The following is a 24,974-nucleotide window of genomic DNA, read 5'->3' as shown; positions in this document are numbered from 1 at the left end:
TTATGTGTACATTTGCGCAGGCGTGAAAATCAAGTTAAAATGTGTGGCTATTTGAATGGTTGACATTAGTGCTGAACGTGTATGCGTAACTGTACACCTTAAAGGTACACTCAGTATTATACAGTGGCATCTAGTGGTGAAATAAAAAGTCATTCATTAAAAAAAAACAAATGTTTGTGTTAGTAGTAAGTAAAAAGATATGTTGTATCGCATAAACATACTTTTTTAAAATATAACGGTAAGTATATAAATCACTAATTATTTTACATGACCGCGCCTCGCCTGCTAGTGTCCGCCATGTTTCGTCGCCATCTTTCTGCTACGGGTGCCGTCAACGACAAATTTCAGCGCTCCATTTCTTAACGCGTTTTTGGAACGCCTTTGCAGACGCACTTCCGGTTTGTATGGCGACCGCATGTACACGAAGAAGAAGAGTTTCCGGTCCCCGAAGAGAGCATTATCAAGCATCACAATTGCTTTGGGAATTTATTTTATTTCAGCGCGACAAAACAAGAGTTTATATTGTAGCCGCATTTGCCAGATGGAGAGAAATGAGGAACAGACTAGGTTTGGGACGTGCCGGTGCCTTCGACTGCTTTCTACTTGACCGGTAAGTAAGAGTACATTTGTGTTTACGTTTTGAGAGCGAGAGAAAAAGTATGCACCGTACTAATTAATACGATGTTCGTACCTTTGTTTTACGATCACTGTAGCTGTTGATTAGCAACTCCGCACCACTCGAACGATTTCGTTATGTAACTACTTGCTACTACTTGCTTGCTACTAGATTCCCGCTGGCACGTTATATTTAGAGTAAATGCGCAAGTTATTGTGTAATGTAATGTAACTGTGATTTCGGAGGTATATTTGCCCATAACTTCAATGGAGAATCTAAAGCATACTGTATTAGTGGAGGAGTTGAAAATTATTTTCGTTGTGGTTGGTGAAAATAGTGTTCTCGAAATTAATTTTCGGCAGGGAATAACTTTCTGGACTTAAATGCTGGCTGTACCGTAAGCACTGCTAGAGTCTGAACTCTCTCACTCAAGTGTGTACTGGTCCATCGTGTAATTGGGTGCACAACAATGTAAAGGCTGCTACGTTTTCCACGGAAACTCGACAAGCAAGCAGCCTTTGCATATTCTATGCAGTATGCAGTCAAGTTACTTTTATCTAGCTAATACAATGTTTTGGGCCCAAAAACTAAAGATCTTACCTCTATTTTGGGGGCTTTGTTGGAAAGTTGGTGACATATAGTAGTATCATCAATTATTTTATTTTATAATTTTGTTTTTGTTTGTGTCACACTAGATCAACAGCCAAACTTGAGGGGTTCCAGAACCATATTCTGATGTATACAAGCATTCATGCACCGTTTAAATACATCGCCGACCTGCAAGAAAAAAAAATATCAAGTGGAGAGTCAGCAGCCAAATTGGAATGCCCCGAATGAGGACACTTGAATGGAGGACCCCAGAAGGCTTCGGTGTTGTACCACCAGTATCTCCACCTACCATATCTGAGCTGCAACAAACTGAAGTCAGCCAACGTCTTGGTATGTCATTTACATATGGACGGCATTGCACACTACATTAACTTTTTGTGTGAAGCAATAGGGAATGGTCACATGTACAAGCACCACTTGTTTTACACAGGACCTGCTGACCAGGTGTCTGAAGCCATGGAGTGACTCCTCCCTCACTTTCCTCAGCAAGCCTTTGAAGAATATGATATCATCGTTGGTGGGAACATGCCCTCACTCCATAACATGTACTTGTGCAGTCAAGGAGCATGTAAAACTTAATAAAACCAGCAAACATTGAAGTGACTTCATTTTTACTGCAGTCTGTTCACACAATCAATGGACAAGCCTTCCTTAATTTTGCCCCAATAACATCATAGAGTAGGCGAAAAGTAGTGTTACAGATCATACTGTGTTCGGGAGAGTTTGAGGAATGTTGCAATGTTAATGGAGGACAATGTCAGCACACACACACACACACAAAAACATCATGGTATTGAGTTAATCAGATATTTTAGCTGTGTACAACACATACCTGCTCTGTAACACTACTTTTGGCCCAAACCTGTATGTCTATTTTCCATATTTTGAAATGCACAGCCTATTGGTAAATTTCTGGAACAACTGCAATTCATGTAGCTCATTATATTCTAACAGCATTTTTATTTATTTTTTTTAGTTAATATGTTCATTTCATGTAGACTTTTATTTTACTTTATTTTATTTATTCATTTTCATGTACTGTACCTTACATTCATTGGCCAATGAAGAATTCCTTGTCATTGCAAGCATTTATAATAATTCTCCCGGCTTTTGATGTTTTACATTTCTAGTCATGTAAAATAGTGTTAGGTTAGGTGTCGAATGAACACTGCATGTTGACGCCAAAGGAAATAGTATTTTTTAGTTATTCAAAATGTACAAATTAACACACAACAACAATATACAAGTTATACAAACTACAACAACAAGTGTCAGACATGGAGTAATTATATGCCAGGTAAAAAACCTTTGTATTGTCCTCGAGGATCTGGGAAAGTGTCACTTATTTGCCACAAGTCCACCAAGGTACTGCAGTCTGGGATCCAGGTACAGGAAAATCATGGTGGTGCTGATGTGCCAGCAATGTGTCAAAAAGTATTTCTTGGTGTCAGTCTATCAGCTGGACTTTGATATCTTCATGTTCCTCCAGGGTCATTTCCTGTACGAGTCTCTGCAAAAAGGTAACAATTGTATGTCAGATGAGGTACCAAACAATGAACTGAAAGTCACTGAGCCAATGAAGTACATTATTACATGAGCAAGACTATTCGCGAAAGCCATGTAAATTCCTGCACATCGAAGTACAAGGAAGCTGTTGTATCTTCAATCAAAACTAATTAAGTTGCTTAGTGATATTTATTAGGTAAAATTGTTCAACATGGTGACAAATCGATATCTGAGTAAAGGGTTTCAAATGTTTTTGTAAGCAGCACTTTTCTGAGTGGTTAGTAGCAACAAGACACGGGGGGAATTACGAGTCTGAGTTGCAGATGTGTAGTTCAGTTAACACTAGGGGTGTGAATTGCCTAGTACCTGACGATTCGATTCGTATCACGATTCACAGGTCACGATTCGATTCGATACCGATTAATCCCGATACGAATTTATAAGTCGATTGTTGCGATTTTTTTCATTCAAATTTAGAAAATACTAATCAGTAAGCTTGTAGAGTGTAAGATTTATATGAAAATGTATTATTTATTTATCTGAAATTTCAGTCTTATAGAGGTTGTAATCTGTTTCATGTTTGAACAGCATTAAAATAAAATATTAAGGCTTAATGTTCCGTTCATATAACATTCTTCCATGCTCAAGGTGTGAATCCTAAAAAAAAAAAAAAAAAAAAAAAAATCGATTCTGCCGATTATTAAATCGATTCGAGAATCGCGCGATGTAGTATCGCGATATATCGCCGAATCGTTTTTTTTTTAACACCCCTAGTTAACACCATTATTTTTGTACGATATACTAAACATATCAGCAAACGATGTAATCTAAATACCACATATTACAAGCAAAGGTATGTTTTGAGCCATTCACATGCATGCTCGAATGGAATTATTTTTCCATGATGACATAATTGTACGTTACGAGACACCGCGTTCTCTTCCTCGTCGTCTCCCTCGCCCCCTCCTCGCCCTCTTTGAGATGGTCCACATGTCTATAAAACATATAACATAACTGTGTGTTCTCTGTTGCATGGTTTAGTTGCACTAACAAATATGAACATAGAGAGCCATTATCATTAGCTGACGTACAGTATTTCCTAACAATGCCGACAAAAATATTAATTCTGAAATTAAATGACTAAATCACAAATATTAGGGATCTGTACAGTATGTCTAACAAATGCAATTCACTTACGTCATCACTCGAGGGAATACCAGAAGTTGTTTGCGTTCTGTTCCGGTGAAATTGGTGGTAGGCTGTTGAAGTAGGGTCTCTCTGGGACGCCGTAGTTCGTGTGCTTAAAATCATTGCATTATCTTGTTTGACCGATAGATGGCGGTCGTGAGCTACACACTGCGGCTTTAAAGCTTGCAGGCATTGTTTAAACAGTTTAAAGTCACAAAACAACAGGTGCACTTTGTGCCATTTTTTTTAAACTCCTGCATCCCTCTCCCTGTGCTGAATGATCCCCAAGATCCAAAAATCAGGGAGCAATTTGTCTCAAATCCTTACTCATTAGTCATGATCAAACTGAATTAAGTTTTTTGTGAATATAGAATTTTAATAATAAAAAAAATGAGAACACACATTGATTTTGCTTTTTATTAACAAACAACAAAGGTAACGGAGTAAAAAATGTAAACAGTCAAAATCTAAAACGGACACTTTTTTCCTGCTTTAGAAACAGTAAAAACAAAGTGCTGAACATATCAAATAAAAATAATAAAACAAATGTGCAACAAATGTCACCACCATATACCACAAATGTATCAAAACTAAATGAGAAATATTTTCAATTTAGCTTATATTAAACTTTTTTTTTGGAACAAAGAACATTCACTTGTGCAAAATACCGTAGCAAAGTGTTTTTCAAATGGAGTGCATTCCACCTTAAGTAGAATTTCAATCAGGAAAAAATATGTATTACTGTGACTTTTTTCTTCTTTTTTCCCCCCTTTTTAATTTTTTTAATTTTTTTTAATTTTTGCCTTTGGCACATCTCCCAAGAGAGTTTAGGTCTTCAAAAGATAAAAATACAGATTTAAAAATGTAACCATACATCACCAAATGGAACATAATTAATAAATAAAATGTATTGCTAATAATAATTTTACCTAGAAAAGACTCCAACAGGTCTTGGGTTCGACTTTGCTTGCACTTGGTGCGTCACAGGTTGTGCATGTTGCACTTCTTCCTTTTGTCAGCCATGACTTCACATAGGTGTGTGCATTAAAAACTGTTCCAGAGGGGGTCCATTGCATTTTTATGAACATCAAATTTGAAAGTCTTTTGATGTCCAGCAAGTTTCTTTTATAGGTCAGAGTGTCATGGAACTGAATGCTCGCTCACATTCACTGGTTGGGACTGCGATGGTATGGACAGCTTGCAGGATATGGAAGCCCAAAAGTGTAAAAATTCAATAAATAAAAAAGGCCATTTGAAATATATCCTTCTGATAAATAACAGACAATTTTGTAATATGGCCATTAAATTTTAAAATGAGGTGTTAGTATTATTATGAAGTGTTACACTATCCTTTAATATGTAACAAATATTTTATTTTGAATAAATATTTCATAATGATTATTTTAACATACTTTTTAAAAATAATGACATTTAAATTATTTTTCAAGGTTTTTTAAGATAACTTTTTTTTTTTTTTTAACAAAGTCATTTTTTATTTCATAACGTCCTTTTCCACAATGGTCTTCTTTTAATAATGGCGTTTTACAGCCGAATGACTTATCAAGTTGGTCTGCACCCAGGCTGTTGCCAGAGAATTTCAACCAATGCGTTAGTAACACGCAGTAGTTCTCCTAGCGTTAGTAGTTTTTGCATTTTGCCTTTCGTGACCATGAAGCCTTTTTAACCTGTTTTTCCCTGGATCTTTTTTGTTGTTGTTGTTGTTATAGTCTTCTTCATCAAGATTCTTCAGCCAGCCCACCCTCTCCCTACCTGATTGTCTGCCTCCTGAGTTTTTTGTTTAGGATTTTGCTTGACCTCAGCAAAATAAACTGTTACTCGTTTTCGACTACTCTGCATTCCGGGGTCCAACCTCAGATGATCCATAACATAAAACGTCATTATGTAATAGAAGACCATTGTGGAAAAGGACATTATGAAATAAAAACGGACTTTGTTTAAAAATAATAATAATAAATAAATAAATAAATATTTTATAAAACCTTGAAAAATAAATTAAATGTCATTTAAAAAAAAAAAAGTATGTTAAAATAATCATTATGAAATATTTAATCAAAATAAAATATTTATTACATGTTAAAGAATAGTATAACACTTTTCATAATAATACTAACACCTCATTTTACAATTTAATGGCCATATTACATAATTGTTATTTATCAAAAGGATAGTAATTTCAAAATGGCCTTTTTATTTATTGAATTTTGACACTTTTGGGCTTCCTTAGCAGGAGAGCCTCGAAGGATGCTGGTGTCTTGGCAGCTTTTAGGTCTAATTACTCCTTAAATCCTGTGACACTTTGTCTTTCTTCCACTCTAAGTCTGTGACATCATCGTCTGACCTCTGCATTCCCAAACTGAATATCAACATTTGGAGGCCAGGAGTCAGACTTGCAAGACCTTGATGTCTGTGAGGAGACTCAGTTTTTTCAGAAGAGGTTCTACTGACGTGTGATGAGGTAGTTGGCGTCATCCTGCTCTTTTTCATTTTCAGCCAGGCTTTGAAAAAAATTGGCCAGGATTGATTTTTGATACCTTCTGATTTTCATGCAGAGTAACATTTTTGAAGATGTCCTTACATGCTTCAACGGCAGTTTGTGTGAGTGGTCCTGGTGTGTTTATCACTGACTCAAACACCCGGATTTGACGAGCCAGCAGTTTATCTGCTTGATCGAGAGTCATGTCTCGTGTCTGGAGGGTTCTTGACAAATCACTTAGTTTTGTGAGAACATCATATGTGACGGCAAGGTTGACCACAAAAGAAAGAGAAGTGAGAATGTCATCCAGACCTTTGTATTTTGCTCTTTCTCTTTTGTCCCTGCTGGTGCTGCAGAGCCTGGTAGTTCTCCCACACTGCTTTTACTGTTCTTTCACTAGAAGATAACCCAACTCACTGATAATACACGTCCAATCACAAGGAGACGCTGTCCAAGATTGTGAGCACACTCACTTAACTCTGGTAGAGAGCGTAAAGCTGATCTAAAAATATTTTTGTAGCTGGACATCATCTATTGTCTTATAAAGGGACGACCATGTTTGCCAATCTTGTAAACTGAAACCTGAAACCATTACAGGTTGATATGTCGTCAGCCTTCTGCATATCTTAAATGTGTTTTTGCATTGCATTTTGTGTGGCCTTGCTCTTAATTTCAAATGCTTTCTTGTGGGAAACAGAGTCCTTGTTCTCTTTTCTTTCGCAGTGAGGGCTGTTGTGCAGTTTTACCCTTTCCACATGGTGAGATTAAGCACTGCCCTGCGATTGGCTGGCAACCAGTCCAGGGTGTCCCCCGCCTACTGCCCAGAGCCAGCTGAGATAGGCACCAGCACCCCCCGCGACCCTTGTGAGGAATAAGCGGTCAAGAAGATGGATGGATGGATGAGATTAAGCACTCACACCACTCCTGTGAAGCTCTCTGTCCTTACTGCATGTCCACACGGACTCGCACTTGGCTGCACGTACTACAGCCCAACTTTTTGTTTTTTCTTATCAGCCATGTGTAGTTTTTTGAAAAAAATAAAATAAAAAATACATTACTTGAGCTTGCAACCAACATTCTGGCCACTCTTTCTCAGTAACTTGGCCTTCGTCTTTGGATGGGTCAACACTCAGTGTGGCTTTCCTCATTACTCATCAAAATGTCCACAGCAAAAACAAAAACACTATACCACATAGTCTATTAACCATTTGCATGTGTCGTCACTTCCGCCATGGGAACGCCCCCTCCTGAAGTATGGAAGGCAAAAGAACCACTTGCCTGGATTGTAATAATTGAATAGTGTACAGCGTGAAGTCTTTTGTCTAGTCGATTCTGCAAATTGATCCAAAAAATTGTCAAGAGTGTTTGAGTTAATCCAAAACGCTTTATTTGCGGCTCAGCAAAAAGGACAGTCCAATGTGAGCGTTAACGGAAAAGAACAGCACACAGCACACGTGCGGGCGTTGCTATAGTAACCCCATAGCAGTGCTTTACGGCATGCCGGACTACTGTCGTAAAGTCCTGTTGCACATAGTCCTCATATGACATCTCCCCTTTTTTTCTTTTGGGTTTTGTTTCTTTACTAACCTTTCAGAACAAAACAAAATTACGTTTCTCAGTGCAAAAAAAAAGAGCTTTCAATTAACAAAATCTCAAAAAACAAGAAGAGCTATATAACCAATGCAAATGATCACATTCAATTCTTTCAATTCTCTCCCTTTTTCTCTCTCTCTCTCTTTTTTTTTTTCCCAAGGGTAACTTTGATCTGCATTGGGCAGTGTTCTTCGTACACCCTTACAGATTCAGTCTGTCCACTGGTCTGCTCAGCCTGCCAGAGCGCGTGAATCTCTGACCTTCTTGCTCTTGAGGCAAAGTCTTGTTTGGGTGGACGCCAACAGGGTGTCCGGTGGGGGTTCAGCCAGTTGGACAACAGCACCTGGCTGAAGATGTTGAATCGGAGGGGGGAATGTGACACCCGAAGAAGCAGGCACGCTCAGCAGGTAACGACGGTTGCGTCTCAGAGTCGCCCCCTTGTGCGTCTCGATGACATTTGTATGATCTTGGAGTAGTGCTGTCACCAGTAACAACAGCAGGAGTTCCCCAAGTACTCTGATGGTCCAGCTTCGTGAGAACAGAATCACCAGGTTTCAAGAGAGGTAAAGGTTTTATGCCATGATGCTGATTGAAGTAAAAGGCTTGTTTTTGTTTCTCCCTTGCATCTTTACTCCTTACATCATGTAGATCTGGCCATTGGGGTTGGAGCTTCGACTCAAGTGTCGGAAGCGTTGTCTTGATCCTCCTCCCCAGAAGCAATTCAGCTGGGCTCACGCCTGTTGTGGCGCATGGTGTGGCACGGTAACACATGAGAGTCAGTAAAGGGTCTTTCTGTTTCAGAATCCTCTTCGCAATTTGTACTCCTCTTTCAACATGCCCATTGGCTTGTGGACAATGCGGGGTCGAGGTAATGTGTTGAAAATCAAAGTCACGTGCAAACTGCTGAAACTCCTCACATGCAAATTGAGGTCCGTTGTCCTAAACAACCTGGTCCGCGCAGCCATAGCGAGCAAATAGTGATTTCAACTTCAGCACAACCCGTGAGGCATTAGTTGTCGTCATGTGGAGTACTTCAATGAACCTGGAAAAGTAATCTGATACTACCAGGTATGTGTGCTTGTTATGATCACACAGGTCAATTGCAAGCCTTTACCAAGGTCTGTCAGGCAGAAGAGTAGAGATGAGGGGCTCCTTACGCTGGGTGTGTTTCATTTCACGGCAGGTTTGACAGGATTCCACTTTCACTTTAATGTCAGTGGAGATTCCGGGCCACCACATGGATGCATTGGCCCGCATGGATGCATTGGCCCGCTCTCTGCATTTGGTTAGGCCCTGATGTCCGTCATGGATCCGATCCAAGATGTCACCTCTCAAAGTGGCTGGAATTAACATGCGACATCCTCTTGTGACAATCCCTTCGTACTCTAACAGTTCACTTTTAACTGGGTAATAGTCTCTGATGGCAATAGGAACATTTCCTACATAGTCTGGCCAACCTGACTTGATATACTGCAGTAGCATCTGCAAGTTACTGTCAGCTGCAGTGGCTAACTTTATGGCCTCCAATTTTTGTGGTGTGGCTGGCATGCTGGTGATGACTGCTGCAACGTAACATTCAACATCTGAATGAGTGTCACTCACCTCTGTTGTGCACTGCAATGGGCTGTGGGACAGTGCGTCAACCACAGTGAGCGTCTTGCCTGGTGCATATTCAGCTGTAGGCTTAAACCGCATAAGCCTCATCAAGAGTCTTTGGCAACGTAAAGGAACGTTATCCAGATCCTTTTTGTTCATCAGCGGCACCAGTGGTTTATGGTCGGTGACCAACTTGAAGTTCTCCAGCCCAACCAGGTACATCTCAAACCTTTCGCATGCCCAGACACTTTCCAGATATTCTTTTTCTATTTGGGCATATCTGGTTTCAGCGTCTGACAAACAGCGAGAACAGTCAGCAACTGGTTTCCAGTCCCCGTCGTGTTGTTGAAGCAGCACGCCTCCAATGCCATAGCTGCTGGCATCAGCCGATACAGCCGTAGTTCGGTTCACATCATAAAACTTGAGTACGGGAGACGTTGACAGAATATCTTTGATACGCTCAAATGCCTCCTTCTGTGGGTGGTCCCACGTCCATGTAGTCTTGGATCTCAACAGTTCATATAAGGGCTGGGCCCAGTGTTGAGAGATGAGGGATATACTTCCCCAAGTATGTGAACATGCCTAGGACACGCTTCAGTTCCTGGACGTTCTGTGGCTCTGGCAGCTCTTTGATGGCTTTCACTTGTCAGGGTCAGGTTTTACTCCTGACATGTTGATGACCTGACCCAGGAAGTGGAGTTGGTTCTTCCAGAACCCGCACTTGTCTCTGTTCAACTTCAAGCCTGTTGACTCAATTCTCTCCAGTACTTTGTTTAGGCGCTCATCATGCTGTTCTGCTGCGTCGCCATACACAAGTATGTCGTCCATGTAGATGGCCACTCCATCAAGATCACTCAGGGTCTCAGTCATTTTTCTCTGAAAGATTTCAGGAGCGCTGGTGATGCCAAAGGGCAGACGCTTGAATGCATATCTCCCAAAAGGCCTAATGAATGTGGTCAACTTTATGCTTTCTGGATGGAGAGGTATCTGGCAGAAGCCTGATGCTGCATCCAATGACGTAAACATGGTGGCTCCACTCAGCTTTGCGGTGATCTCCTCGGCTGTTGGGAGTAAATACCTCTCTCTTTTCACAGCATCGTTCAACCTTTTTAGGTCCACACAGATACGCACTGCCGGTCCATCTTGGGACAGGCACCATGGGTGCGCACCAGTCTGTTGGTTCAGTCACTTTTTCAATGACCCCATTTTTCTCCATGCTCTGCAATTCCTCTTTTACTTTCTCCAAAAGAGGCAGGGGTACACGTCGAGTGGTGTACACCACATATGGTTCAGCATTCTCTTTAAGTTGGATTCTGACTGGCTCGGTCATGAGAGTCCCATGCTTGCCAAATGCATTGTGCACTTCCTCAACACGTTTCACGAGTCCCATTGCACATGCTGTCTTTTTACCTAGAAGGTTGTTGCATGTCTGACTGTGAATCACATACACTGTGAATGAGTAGCACTTTTCCTTGTACTTTGCATTGCCAGGAATTTCCCAATGCAGTTTAGCTGACCACCAGGGCTGCTCATTGGCGGAATATCAGACTGCACAAGTTTGTACTTCGGGACTAACTTGTTGAATGTCTCTTTCTCCATGACATTTAAATCTGCCCCAGTATCAATTTTAAATTGAACCGGTGTTGCACCAATCACAATTTCTACAATCCATTCATCACTCTCTTCGCTATTGTCTGTGACAGCCCCAAGGAAATATGGTGTCTGTGAAACAGTCTAAGCAGTCACTTCACTAATGGATTTACTGTGGCATACTCTTTCCCAGTGACCCACCTTTTTGCACTTGTTGCATGATGATTTCTTAGCTGGACATTTGTCTTGGTCTCTGTGCTTTATTTTTCCACATCTTCCGCACTTCAGCTCTGTGCGCTCTCCATTTGCTTGCTTTTTATTTTTCCACTGCTGTTTTCCTCTGTCTGTGGTCTTAACGTGTGAGACCTCCTGCACCGCTGCGCAAGCTTCTCCTTGCTCGTGCACTTGTCTCGTGACCTCCTCGGACTGGCGGACAGCCTGGATAGTTTGAGCTAATGTCAGCTGTGTCTCAAGCTGCAGTTTACGAGCCATCTCTTTGTCGCTGATTCCCACCACTATGCGATCTCTTGTGTGTTCTTCTCTGTGTGCCCCAAAGTCACAATGTTCTGATAGTTCATATAGAGCTCTGATAAACATTTCAACTTTCTCACCGGGTCGCTGTACTCTCTGGTGGAAACACGCTCGCTCGTGGATGATGTTCCTTTTCGGGTAGAAGTATTCGTCGTATTTTCCCAACACGACGTCGAATCTCTCCTTATCCGCCTCATCCGTAAAAGTGAACGACTTAAAAATGTTCTCCGCTTCCGGGCCCATCGCGTATATCAAGGAGCAGACTTGTACCTCGCCGTCCTCTTTATTCAGTTTCGTAGCCACTCGAAAAAGCTGGAACCGCTGCTTCCAATCAGCCCAATCCGTCGGGCGGTCGAACGGAAAGTTTTCCGGGGGGGTTAAACTTCGCCATTTTTCTGAAGCTGCACGTCCGTCGCCATCTTCTGACACCATGTAAATTGATCCAAAAAATTGTCAAGTGTTTGAGTTAATCCAAAACCGCTTTATTTGCGGCTCAGCAAACAGGACAGTCCAATGTGACAGATTCAATTATAAAATTGTCATATCTTGCTGTGCGGTCGGTTGTACAAACAGACAAGGGAGTAAACCAATTGTTGCTTTTTACCTAATACCTTCTAATGAAGACAAAAGACGTCGATGGATAGCGGCAATCAACAGAAAGGACTGACAGCCCACAAACTATTCACGGATTTGCAGCGAGCATTTTTTACAAGGTTAGTAGATCAATGTTCATCCATCCATCCATCCATCCATCCATCCATCCATCCATTTTCTTGACTGCTTATTTCTCACAAAGGGGGTGCTGCCGCCTATCTCAGCTGGCTCTGGGCAGTAGGCGGGGGACACCCTGGACTGGTTGCCAGCCAATTGCAGATGTTCATACATTTAACTAGTAAATGTACACTTACTACATACATTCTAACAAAGACTGTAACAGGGGTGTCGAATTACGTGTTTCAAATCACATTAACGATCGTTAACGTGAACGTGGCTTGAGCCACACAGTTAGCGTCCACTCCAACTGCACACACACTCACCAACTGCCCAAGGGACACGCACACATGCTAGACACATACACAAAAAAAGCAAAAAAATGTACCCCAACAACTATGAAAGACGTAAGACAACCAGATATGACAGACAGGGCATATGGTGGTAAAGGAAGGATAGCTTGTTGAAACTGGAGAATGTCAGTGTCAGTCGCGTAGGACAATGTTTTGAGGGGGAGAAAAAAAAAAACTTTACCTGTAGGCCGGCTCTTTTCCTCATCTTTTTCAGCCCTCTACACGCAAGTCATCTCTTCAATTGAACATTAGTATGTTCTTCAACGTCTATACCAGTGAACTTGGCACCAGGGATATCATTCTCAGACAGAATTAGCAGATTTAGCGCCGTAGACATCTCACTAGTAGACTGTTTACATCTGTTTAGCATGACTGGACCGCCGATTTTGACCCTCCCTAGACTCGTGAATATTAATTAAGTGTGGTGACATGTATCGTGTGCTGTTCCCCATTCCGGAAAAGTCGGCGATTTGATTAGGTTCGTGAAAACAGCAGGGGGCAGAAGGTAGGGTCAGTTTTCAAACCAGCCATCTCCAGTTTCTATAAATATCACACTCTATGAGCGGCTACTAAATGTTGATGACAGAAAGCGTGTAATAGAGCGTCATAAAGATGCATATCTATTTGTTGCCCTCGCTTTGATTTCATGTCAAAATGATGTCTAAATGTGGATATAGTCTCTCTAATATGGCTAGAATAAAATAATGACAAATTCAAATGAATTTTTATCAGACTTGACGTGAGCTTTCAAGGGTGACCCAAATGGCACACTTTATGTTCTGATAAACCCACGTTTTGGAAAATCCTGTGTAAAATGCTCATTTTCTGTCCTATTATTGTCAAACTTGAACTGGAATTAGGGAAGACCTCAAGCTTTGATCCTGTAGTGTTTTCAAGTCCTAGTCACCATTCTAAATTCATTTTCAAGGCAGATTTTGTGAAAAATTGACAACCATAAAATTTGTCTTTTTTATTTATTTTTTATTTTTTTATTCAAATTTCCATTACTCGGTTCCAGTAGCACTTGAACAGATTCTGTTTGGGAGGAAAATTCAAAGTGTTATCTTCAAAAAGAGACCAAAACTATGCAGATAGTCAAAAGCAGCTTCAAATTGACTTTTGACGCACCTTTTTTTAGGCGTTTTTGGCAAAAATGGCAGGAATGAAAATAAGTATTAATATTTTTTTTTATTTTTGTTTATGACTAGCTATGCCAGTTTTGTAATTGTGGAGTGTAATAATTGAAATTGTAATTGGATTTGATTTATTGCACAGCCCTATTTTGAACTATTCTAATCTTTTATTCATAGCCTTAATTTATAAGGCTATATGAATAAATGGTAGGCTACTATTTACAGTATATAGAGCTTTTCCACCGGATTGTGATCTTGAATTGACTTAGAATTTATAGTGTAGGCTTTTCTGCTTGTGAATGTAAAGTACCCAATGTTGTAAACCCACTCAACTTTTCATGCCAGACGCCACTGCTCACGACCAGTTCAGGGAGTCTCTCGTCCAAAGGCAGTTGTGAGATAGGCCACGGTACACATGCGATCCTATAGTGCAGTGGTTCTCAAACTTTTTTTCAGTGATTTAGCCTACCACCTGTGAAATATTTTCAGCCAAGTACCCCCTCATAATGAAAAACATTTTTAGTTGAGAGAGAGAGAAAAAAAAAAGTGGTGTCATCATTGTCTGAGTTATTAAATTTCGGAACTTCATTTGTGCTTGGTCTTTAACTATTTGGAAATCAAAAGACTAAAATAAAAATTAAAAAGGCAAATAATTAGCTAAGTTACAAATAAAGATCAATAAAGATTACAAATTTTAATCATGCGTACCCCCATTTGAGAACCCTATGTACCCCTTCATGGCCTACGGAACGATGACTTCACGGTGTTTACTGGAGGCAAAAACAACCGCTGGAGGCAACGAAGTGCAGCTAGAAGTAAACAACGCTGGTTTGTCTGTTTATTCTATTTTTATCAGTTTACTCACATATGAACTCAAATGGCCGTTTTCCGCGTCCTTTCCGACGTGATTTTTCGGTGAAAATATGCTGACCGGTGTTAGAACCACACGCCATTGAAGTGTTTTTGCCTCCAGGTAAGCCCCGCCCTTTAAATTGCGTCACATTGTTTACAAACTGAAGAGGTCTCTAGTGCAAGAAGCGGCACATAGAATTGCGGTGACATCATACAAAGGATGACACTGACATCTGGTGGTGATGAAATTAGCATTTATTTTTTATTTTTATTTTTGTGGTGGGGGTGTCTGCGTTCCATGCGTCTCTCACGTTTGTGATTCACAAAGTGCCGGGATGACGAGTGACAATGGGGCGACGAGCTCAACTTGCTGGGTGAGGGGTTAAGGAAGCAGTCGGGCGGAACGATTTAACAAGCTAAACGAAGAGCACGCGCCATTTTAAGAGGTGAATTCAACTTTTGAACTATTCATTCACAATCATTCATGGACCATTCATATTCTATATTGTCTGACCTCATTAGCTCGCTGGTAAAATATCATTATGAGTATATTTAATAATAATAATAATAATCACAATTATAACTGTGTATTTCAATACTTTAAAAATCCATCTTGCTGTACGCTCCTTGCCGTAAGTCACGTGATCCTTATATGACGAACGTGCCAAAGACGAAAAAAAAAAAAAGGTTACAATGCCAACCACACTGTGCGCACTTCATTATTGACATTAACCCCAAAAATTAACACTTTAAGCTTTTAAGGAAGTATATGTTTTTAAAAACATCACAACAATTAAAATGGATGACATGTATACCGTGAGTGAAGCAGACTGGGATTCCTTTGAAGAGCTCATAGATAAGGAATTGAGTTCTCGACCCACAAGTTCTCCTCTTTGCAACTATACACATGGACAGATAAGAAGAGAACAATACTAATAATAATATAATAATCAAAGTCAAATCAAATACAAATGAACGTGTACACCAAATAATCTTATGCACACAAAAATTTACACAATTGATATGTCACGCCGCCACCAGAGTGGCGGTTCATGCTTTTGTTTTTACAGTCATGTTCCTGTTTTATTTTGATAGTCCTGACTCCACTCTCACCCCAGGTCACTTACCCTTCCTGCAGCTCAATGATTACCGGTCCACGCCCATGATCAGCACCACCTGTTCCCAATCAACCCGGACATAAAAGCCACCTGATTCCTCCCCTCTGTGCCGAAGTGTCACATATCTCAGTGCATGGAAGCGTCCTCTCAGTCCTCGTACCACAGTCCTTGTTTGATGTCTAGCCTTGCCTTGTCTTGCGCCTTTAGTTTGCCCTGGTTTTCCTCCCTTGTGGAGCGCCTTTTGTTGTCCCTGTTTTTGAGTGCCCTTTTTTGTATCTCCCGTGTGGAGCTCTTTTTGTTCAGCCTTTTTTCCCTCTTTAAGAGGCGTTTTGGTTTTCGTGTTATTAAAGCTGCAGCCTTGTTGGCCAACTTTACATCTGCGTCTGAGTCCTACCTCCTCACGTCGTGTCATGATAGAACTTACACAAAACAATAATAATAATAATAATAATAATAATATAAATAATGCTTCTTCAGGTATATTGGAATGTATTTTTTGTTCTTTTTTATTGTGAAGTTGGTCTGTTTGTGTTTGGATTTTGTGTAATAAAGCTTCATCATCAGCATAATCAATAATATTAAACTACAGTCAGGTTGTCTTTTTTTTTTTTTTACCAGCTTTGAACTGGATATATTGGGTACGCTATACGCTGAAAGCACGCACTACTTCATTCAGGCCATTCGGAAGCACAAAGAGTAATTGTTCAAATAATACTGTTTGGTTATTCAGTGTGCTCCCAAAAAAAAGAACTGCCTGTGGACGCTCTTCTAGACACTTCAACTTGAGACGTTGTGCCTAGATTGTCAGGCAGATAAAAACAGCACAACCATTGTAATAATGGTGCCTTGCACTATTTGGCTGCAAGTTGCGGCTGCAAAGCTAGAACGGCTACTCACTGTCCTTCCACAGTGCAGACTATATTTGAGCTGCACTAAGCACTGAGAGTAGCAACATGACAAAGGGGCTGTCATCTTGGATTTCTGTTAAAAACATGAAATGCCACTTCAAAAGCCTCAAATCCTCCATAAGATACATTCACGAGAAAATAATTGCTACAGTGCATGTCCCATTTTACTCTACACTGCTCTTGTCATGAATAATGTTGAATTTGTGCTATTTAAGTTCAAGGTTTTCAGGGCAAACGACGCAGTTTGAAACATCACGATAATTATTTTTGTTATTAATGTGATGCATGTGCCAGACATACTGTACATGCACGATACATTCAGAAAACAAGGGAAACAACATAATAGCATAACACGTGGATATAAAACGATGTTGATGAACAAACCTAACTTATGCAAACAAACCATCCAGCCATCCATCCATCTTCTACCGCTTATCCGAGGTCGGGTCGCGGGGGCAGCAACTTTAGGAGGGATACCCAGACCTCCCTCTCCCCAGCCACTTCAATCAGCTCCGCCGGCGGGATCCCAAGGCGTTCCCAGGCCAGCCGAGAGACATAGTCTCTCCAGCGTGTCCTGGGTCGACCCTGGGGCCTCCCGCCAGTGGGACATGCCCGGAACACCTCCCCAGTGAGGCGTCCAGGAGGCATCCGAACCAGATGCCCGAGCCACCTCAGCTGGCTCCTCTCAACGCGGAGGAGCAGCGGCTTGACTCTGAGTCCCTCCCAGATGACCGAGCTTCTCACTCTATCTCTAAGGGAGAGCCCGGACACCCTGCGGAGGAAACTCATTTCGGCCGCTTGTATCCGGGATCTTGTCCTTTCGGTCACGACCCACAGCTCTGACCATAGGTGAGGGTTGGAACGTAGAGAGACCGGTAAATCAAGTGCTTTGCCTTTTGGCTCAGCTCTTTCTTCACCACGACGGACCGATACAGAGTCCGCATCACTGCAGACGCTGCACCGATCTGCCTGTCGATCTCCCGCTCCATCCTGCCCTCACTCGTGAACAAGACACCAAGATACTTGAACTCCTCCACTTGGGGCAGGATCTCATCCCCGACCCGGAGAGGACAGGCCACCCTTTTCCGACTGAGGACCATGGTCTCGGATTTGGAATTGCTGATCTTCATCCCAACCGCTTCATCCCACACTCGGCTGCGAACCGCTCCAGTGAGAGTTGGAGATCCCGGCTTGATGAAGCCAACTGCACCACATCATCTGCAAAAAGCAGAGATGCAATGCTGAGGCCAAACAAACCTAAAAGAAAACAAAAAACAAACAAACAAAACTGTTTATATCCACCAAGTGATTAACATAGACAAGACCCTGATCAGCTCATTTCTGAAAGCCCACATTGAAATTATTTGGAGTGATGGATTTCAATTGTGTAATGCTAGACAGAACACAGATGTGAGTTGGCAGCTTGAAGGCAGGCCTGACTCTCTTCCATAGTGTGTTTTAAGTCTTTGAAGTGTTCCACATTTTATAGGGTGCTTCCCCTGCCATATGAATTTTGAAAAAAATTTGCCCATTTCTTCAAATGTAGACCTAGGTAATTTCTAAAGACAGTATTTGGAATAGGTATAAAAACCTTGGTAAAACATTCATACGGATAGATTCTATGCCTCCAAGGAGTAGGGATGTAACAATATCAAAACATCACGATATGATATTATCATGATGTAAAGGCCACGATACAATAATTATCATGATATTGTGGGGAGGTTGGCGATACTAATAAAGGTCACAATATTGTAAAAAAAATAAAAATAAAAATAAAAATGAGTTCACACAAAAAAGCCCACAAGATTGTGCTTTTGTAAATTACAGCAATGCATATAAACAATCTCTCATAAGACTTAATATTGAGGTACTTACTTGCTAATGCACGCATATATTGAGTTCCTCCACATATTGACTTGGTTCACAAGCATGTTACCTTCTGCTTCATCTGACCATTAGCATAGATTTTAAACATAGAAGGCCAAAACATCCCTAATGAAAATTAAATTGCACTAATAAACTAGCCACCAGAGGGTACTAGAACTGCACAAATAGAAATCAACTTGACTTTTTAAACTGATGTGTTCCTTTTAAATATTGTGAACATGACGCCGACGATATTGTGGCAGTTTTAATATCACGATATCACGATACTGCCCGTATCGTTACATCCCTACCAAGGAGTGAGCGAGGCAGTGCTGACCAACGATCTAAGTCACTTTTTATAGTAGTAATTATTCTGCCATAATTTGAATTATACAAGTTGTCTAATGAGAGAGGAATATAATTCCCAAATACTATATTCCCTCTTTTGGCCAGCAAAACCCATTTTGTTGTTTTAGCTCCAGTGGGATATCAGACAAAACATCAATGGCCTCTGTCTTATCAACATTACAGAGTAATACCTATATAATGATAACTTCTTCATTACATATAATTGTAGTGGATGGTTCAGTCAAATAAATAAGGCAAGGCAAATTTATTTGTAGCGCACATTTCATACGCAAGGCAACTCGTCCTTTGCACACGGAGAGAAGCATCAGCAAACACAGTAACGACATTCAGAGCAAAGAAGAGAAAACAAAAGTAGTTTACAAAATTTACGAAAAGAACAGATTGACAATCGTTAAAACATTTCACTTTGCTTCCTGACTCTGATAGAGTAGGACGCAACTTATTGCTCTGTGAGTACACGCCCTGTGGCGCAGCTCTAACAACAACTCCATTGTTTTTTGTTTTACAGCATGCCTAGTGGGAAAAGAACGGACGACATTGAAGAACTAAAGACTTTTATCCAAAAAATGGATAAAACCATAACGGATCTAAGTCAGCAGATGAAGGAATCCAATCAGAAGCTGCATCAAGAATCTAATAAGAAGCTGTTGGAAGAGATGCAACAGCTGCGGAATGTGGTTCAAGCCCAGAAGGAGGAGATGAAAAAGAAAGACCTGCAAATTGCCATCTTGCAGGAACAGGTAGATGAGCTTGACCAAAAATCTCGTATCAATGATGTTATCATCACCGGCATCAAAGTCAGGCCGCGCACGCATGTGCAAGCCACGGCCAGAAGAAGTGAGGAGGACTCTGATCGAAATCCTGATAATGAATCAGTGGAGCAACAGGTGATAACCAAACTTCGGGAATTTGGAATAATAGTGAAATCGAAGCACATCCAAGAGTGCTACACACTTCCATCTGGAGGGAGAAAACCACCAATGGTCTTCATGACACTTACAAACAGAAAGAACAAGATTGCACTCCTCAAGCAAGACCCAAAACTGAAAGGCAAGAATGTCTTTCTAAATGAAAACCTGACCAAAAAGAATGCTGAAATCGCGAGAAAGGCACGTCAACTGAGGAAAGATGGGAAAATTATGGCGACCTGGACCGCCAATTGCAAAGTCTTTATCAAGACACAAGGGAGCTCACCAGAGGAGATCAAAACCAAGGTGATCAGAAGATTACAGGAGCTGCAAGTACACGAAAATTAAATATGTCCCAAATAACTGACCCCCACATCTCCAAACTACCTGGATTTAGATGATCAATTTGTGGACTATGTCTTGAACGATCCGAATGGAATATTTGATCCTGATTCAAACTTCTACAACAATAAAGCGGACAAGTGCCACTAATACACTGATGAACAATTCAACAAATAAGTTAATCTCAATGGTAAACTCTCAATAATCCACCTCAACAGTAGGAGCCCATACACTAACTTTGGACATATTAAAGAATATCTACAGAAGCTCAAAAAAAAAATAAAAAAATATTGCAATCTCAGAAACATGAATCACAATCTAAACCATGGATGAATAAGTCACTAATAAATGCTTGTAGAAAAAGAACAATCTATACAAGATATTTATTAAACAAAGAGCCAAACAGGCAGAGGACAGATACAAAAAATACAGAAATAAACTAAATTCTAATTTAAGGGACTGAAAAAAACAGTATTATACTAAATTACTAGATGAAAACAAAAACTTCACTTGCAAATTATGGGATATTATGAATGAAGTTATAAAGAAGAAAAAAATGATAAACTATATCTTATCCTGACTATTTTAATGTTAACAATAAAAAAGTAGTGAATACAGAAGTAATTGCAAACAATTTTAACTCTTTGACTGCCAAACATTATCCAAAAACCGTGCCAGCCGATTTGGAGCATTTTCACTCATCTTTCAAAGCAAACAGAATATTGTGCGGTATAATGACATAAATATGGTGGATACCATATGAAAGATTGGATTCCATTCTTTTCATCAAAAAAAAAAAAAAATCACCATTTGAATTTAGGTCATTTGAGTGACATAAGCGAAAATACAAAATATTAAGAGAAAAACTGGCTTTTTGTGAAAAGAGATTTTTTTTTGTACAACAGGGACTTTGACACTGTTTTTTGTTTAGTGACAAGGCAGCGCTGCACAAGACGTTGCGCTGCCCATTGAGAGAGAGAGAGAGAGAGAGAGAGAGAGAGAGAGAGAGAGAGAGAGAGAGAGAGAGAGAGATTGAGAGAGAGAGAGAAAGTAATAAACGTAAATTAACATTTTTGGCAGTATTCATTAGGATTTTAGAGTACGTCATTAAACGTTTTTGGCGGTCAAAGAGTCAATGAGTTCTTTGTAACTGTAGGAGCTGATCTGGCCAAGAAAATTCCAGAGTCCTCCACTCACTATGATAATAATTATACAGGAAACTTAACACTCCATGTTTTTGGAGCCAGTCAGGGACACTGAGATAAGAGACCTGGTTGCAAAATGTACAACAAAAAACTGCAGTGACACAAACGGTTTTGATATGAAGTTAATTAAGAATATAATAAATGAAATCCTACAGCCACTAACTTATATATGTAATTTATCTTTTCAGACTGGGTCGTTCCCAGATGAGATGAAATTTGCAAAAGTTATTCCTATATCTAAAACTGGTGATGCTCATGTCGTAACTATGTCCATCACCACACAGCGCAGATGCATCTTGGAATTTTGACGAATAACAATGGCAAACAGCAGGAAGCAATGCAGTACAATGGCTGATAGTCCTCGGCCCTTTTCGATGTGACGTCATTCTCGAAAAGTTTTTTGGTTTCTAAGGGCGTTGCTATGGGTCCAACTGGGTAAAAAATAAATAAATAATGTGCTTAAAATAGAGTTTTTGAGTATCCTTAAAGCTTGAAAAAGTACTTTTCATGCTTTTTGTCCGTACAATCTTGAATCTAAGTAGTTTTGACTTTATGATTCCGCTAAAGGTGTGTTTGGGGTGAAAACTGGATTTGTGGATCAGTGCATGGGTATCTGTTGGTATGAAGTAGTAGACCCTAGGTTCTAGAGAGGGGCTTAGGTCTTCAATCTTTTATACCGTCGTGTCTAGAAATTGAATTTCCTTTGGGTGTATTGTGTAGTCCACTTTTTATAAATGTTTGCGCAGGCTGGTGCAAATTTTTTGCCCATGGCCGTTTCTTTAACTTGTAGATAGCACTTTCCATCGAATTCAAAATCATTTCTTGTCAAACTGACGTACAACAGTTCCAAAATTTCATTATCAGGTCTTCCCTCTTCCGGATTTTTTTTTCAAATATGTCATGTACTGTTTTCAGTCCCAGAGTGGTGTCAATATTTGTATATAAGCTATTCACGTCTAGTGTGAATAGAAAGGAGTGATTTTGTAGTTGCATTGTTTATATGTGTTGAAAAAAAAAAAGTGTCTTTGAGGTAACTTGGATGCTTCCTTGACCGGGGTGTCAAGTAAAAGTATGACGCAATTTCGTAGCTTTCACTACCACATTCCGAGATGATTGGTCATCCCGGTGGTATGACCTGTAGAATTGTCTTGACCCTTCAAATATTTTACTTTTTTTGACAGCACGTTCCCTCTACCTAAATCATTCAAGATAGTCGTCATCAGTTGGGTTGTTTCCTGATATACAGGGTTGTTCAATGGAGTGTAGTATTCTTGGTTCTGTAATTGCCGTACACGGGTAGTGCCCAAGTTCGGTCCGCGAGAGCCCCTATCGAGCCTGTTTTCCATATTTATCTCCACCAACACACCTGATTAATGAGCAGGATCATTAGTAGGCTTCTGCAAAGCTTGCTGATTAGCTGATCATTAGATTCAGCTGCGTTGAAGGAGGGAGAGATGGAAAACAGGTTGGATAGGTAGGGGCTCTCGAGGACCGAACTTGTGCACCACTGCCATAGACCTTCTTCTAAGGATTATGCTGGCATTTGAACAAAGTTGTTCTTCAAGTGTTTGGGATTCTTCCGCATTTATGTCCGGATCATAGCGTAGATTTGTCACCATTTTTTGGATAATTTTCTATCAAATTTCCAATTTGATACAGGAGTGTTTGCATGTCCGGTACCCAATCATATTTGGGCTAGAATGTCTTTAATAGTATTGATATCGAGGAATCAAAATGGACTATTCTTCTTAATTGTCGCTGATAATTCAGGAGGTCATTCTTCCAGTCATTTCTAGTGTGGTGTGGTAAGGTAGTTTTAAGGTAGTCAGACCGAGGAGGGACAACGGGACGTGAAGGAAGACAGGTAGGACTTTTTTCACTGAGGGGTCGATTGGGGCTAGAAACAGATTCCTAAATGATCGTCACTCCATTAGTTTTGTTACACGTACGTCCGCTAGCAAGCTTCGTGATGCTTCCGTCTGTTCCCTCGGTTTCAGGATATTGACAAAATAAATGTGTGAAAGAAATTTTCCATTTTAGCCTCTTTTACGTCTGTTTGGATCATTCATTTCTGTCTGGCAATTGGGAAGGGACAATTCTGTCTTCTCGAGCTTTGCAGCTTTGTTTTCTTTTTGCCAATATACTCCATTAGAACAGTTAAAAATGGCACGAAGTGCACCTGTCGTTTTGACACTTAAAGCTGAAAGCCGTTTAAAAAATGCCTGCAAGTTGATTGCTATGTTCGGTGTTCTTCCATCTGCGCTCCGTCTTTCTTCAAATAAGAAGGACATGATAGCATTCTCAACTTTGCTGTCAGGAAGCTAATTCTGCTGAGATGGAAGTCCTCGGCTCCGCCTACACCTGCTGATTGGATTAAAGAGGTACTCCATTTTCTCGAACTGGAGAAGATCAGATTGACTTTATCAGGATCTGAGTACTCATTTGAAGGGACCTGGAACCCATTTTTGTTGTATATTAAAGGCGCAAGCAGTCCTAATTTGGATGCCTAATTTGGACTGTATCAGCTGCCTTTACGAGATGTCTGTTACTTCAATTTTGGATTATTTTATTTATTTTTTGTTATATTTTGTTTTCTTCTATGTCCTTTTGCCATGATTAATGTGGTATATTTTTCCATTGACAATGAGATATTTGCCCGGGGAGAGGGATAGGGTATGGATCTTTTTGTTCTAAGGGTGTTCTCTTTTTTGTTTAACAAGAAAATATAAAATAATATATATATATATATATATATATATATATATATATATATATATATATATATATATATATATATATATATATATATATATATATATATATATATATATATATACATTGTGTAACATCCCCACCAATAGCACACACCAAATTTAGAATAAACTATTTGCAATTATACTTTGCAATAAGTCCATGTGTGATACAAGATATTTACACTGAATAATTTGTGATTACAGTTAGGCATGTAACGACACCGCCATAGATCGCCAGTCCTTATACCAACGAAGCATCATGGTCAATTCACGGGTCATGCGGCATCTGGTGCACTTAACTTGGGTCAATTGCGCCCTTGAAATTAAACCGGCCTTCAAGGAGAAGCGCCTCAAAGACCTCCAAATTGGCTTTACTAAACAACTTTGGAATGTTCCATGAAAATTTACAGTGTGTGTTTGTGTTTTTGGTTAAGACGTTGGATTCACTTTGAAGGTAAGTCATATCATGTAGTATTCAAATGACATATGTTTCACTTCTTTAGTAAGATAATGTTCATGTTCAAAAAAAAAGAAGGAAAAATGCTTTGTCCAATTTGAAATAATGCTTCAAAGTTTTATTTTCTAGGATTTCAGGTGCATTGGAAAGCTTCAGTTATACCATCACTGACCCTCCAAATAGAACTTCAATTGAAGCTTACTTTGCTTATAAATTTAAGGGATTGGTATGCATAACAAATTGGTTTGAGGCAAATCAACAACCACAATCTCA

The 24,974-nt window shown here is 40.1% G+C and overlaps 1 protein-coding gene and 1 long non-coding RNA gene across 5 annotated transcripts; both read left to right on the top strand.

Moving 5' to 3' along the window:
* Window positions 1-51: 51 nt before the first annotated feature.
* LOC144031135 (uncharacterized) lies at window positions 52-1,824 on the top strand. Its single transcript, XR_013287452.1, has 3 exons — window positions 52-610; window positions 1,312-1,555; window positions 1,656-1,824. It is a non-coding gene; the product is annotated as an uncharacterized LOC144031135 (long non-coding RNA).
* Window positions 1,825-7,954: 6,130 nt separating this feature from the next.
* Window positions 7,955-24,084, top strand: LOC144031131 (uncharacterized). Of its 4 annotated transcripts, XM_077537922.1 has the most exons (4): window positions 7,955-8,413; window positions 8,483-8,569; window positions 12,347-12,436; window positions 19,545-24,084. In XM_077537922.1, the coding sequence occupies exons 2-4, from the start codon at window positions 8,526-8,528 to the stop codon at window positions 20,290-20,292; spliced, it is 882 nt and encodes a 293-aa protein (XP_077394048.1). In that variant the 5' UTR covers window positions 7,955-8,413; window positions 8,483-8,525; the 3' UTR covers window positions 20,293-24,084. The 4 variants fall into 4 exon arrangements, 1 of the variants encoding a protein (XP_077394048.1); XR_013287445.1 differs by lacking the exons at window positions 7,955-8,413; window positions 8,483-8,569; window positions 12,347-12,436 and adding an exon at window positions 15,063-15,218; XR_013287447.1 differs by lacking the exons at window positions 7,955-8,413; window positions 8,483-8,569; window positions 12,347-12,436; window positions 19,545-24,084 and adding exons at window positions 15,063-15,218; window positions 15,911-16,264.
* The last annotated feature ends 890 nt before the right edge of the window (window positions 24,085-24,974 follow it).

Source organism: Festucalex cinctus, chromosome 12, assembly GCF_051991245.1.
Source record: "Festucalex cinctus isolate MCC-2025b chromosome 12, RoL_Fcin_1.0, whole genome shotgun sequence".
Taxonomy (NCBI): Eukaryota; Metazoa; Chordata; class Actinopteri; order Syngnathiformes; family Syngnathidae; genus Festucalex; species Festucalex cinctus.
The sequence above is the reverse complement of the archived record's forward strand: the minus strand, read 5'-3'. Positions and strand labels throughout refer to the sequence as shown.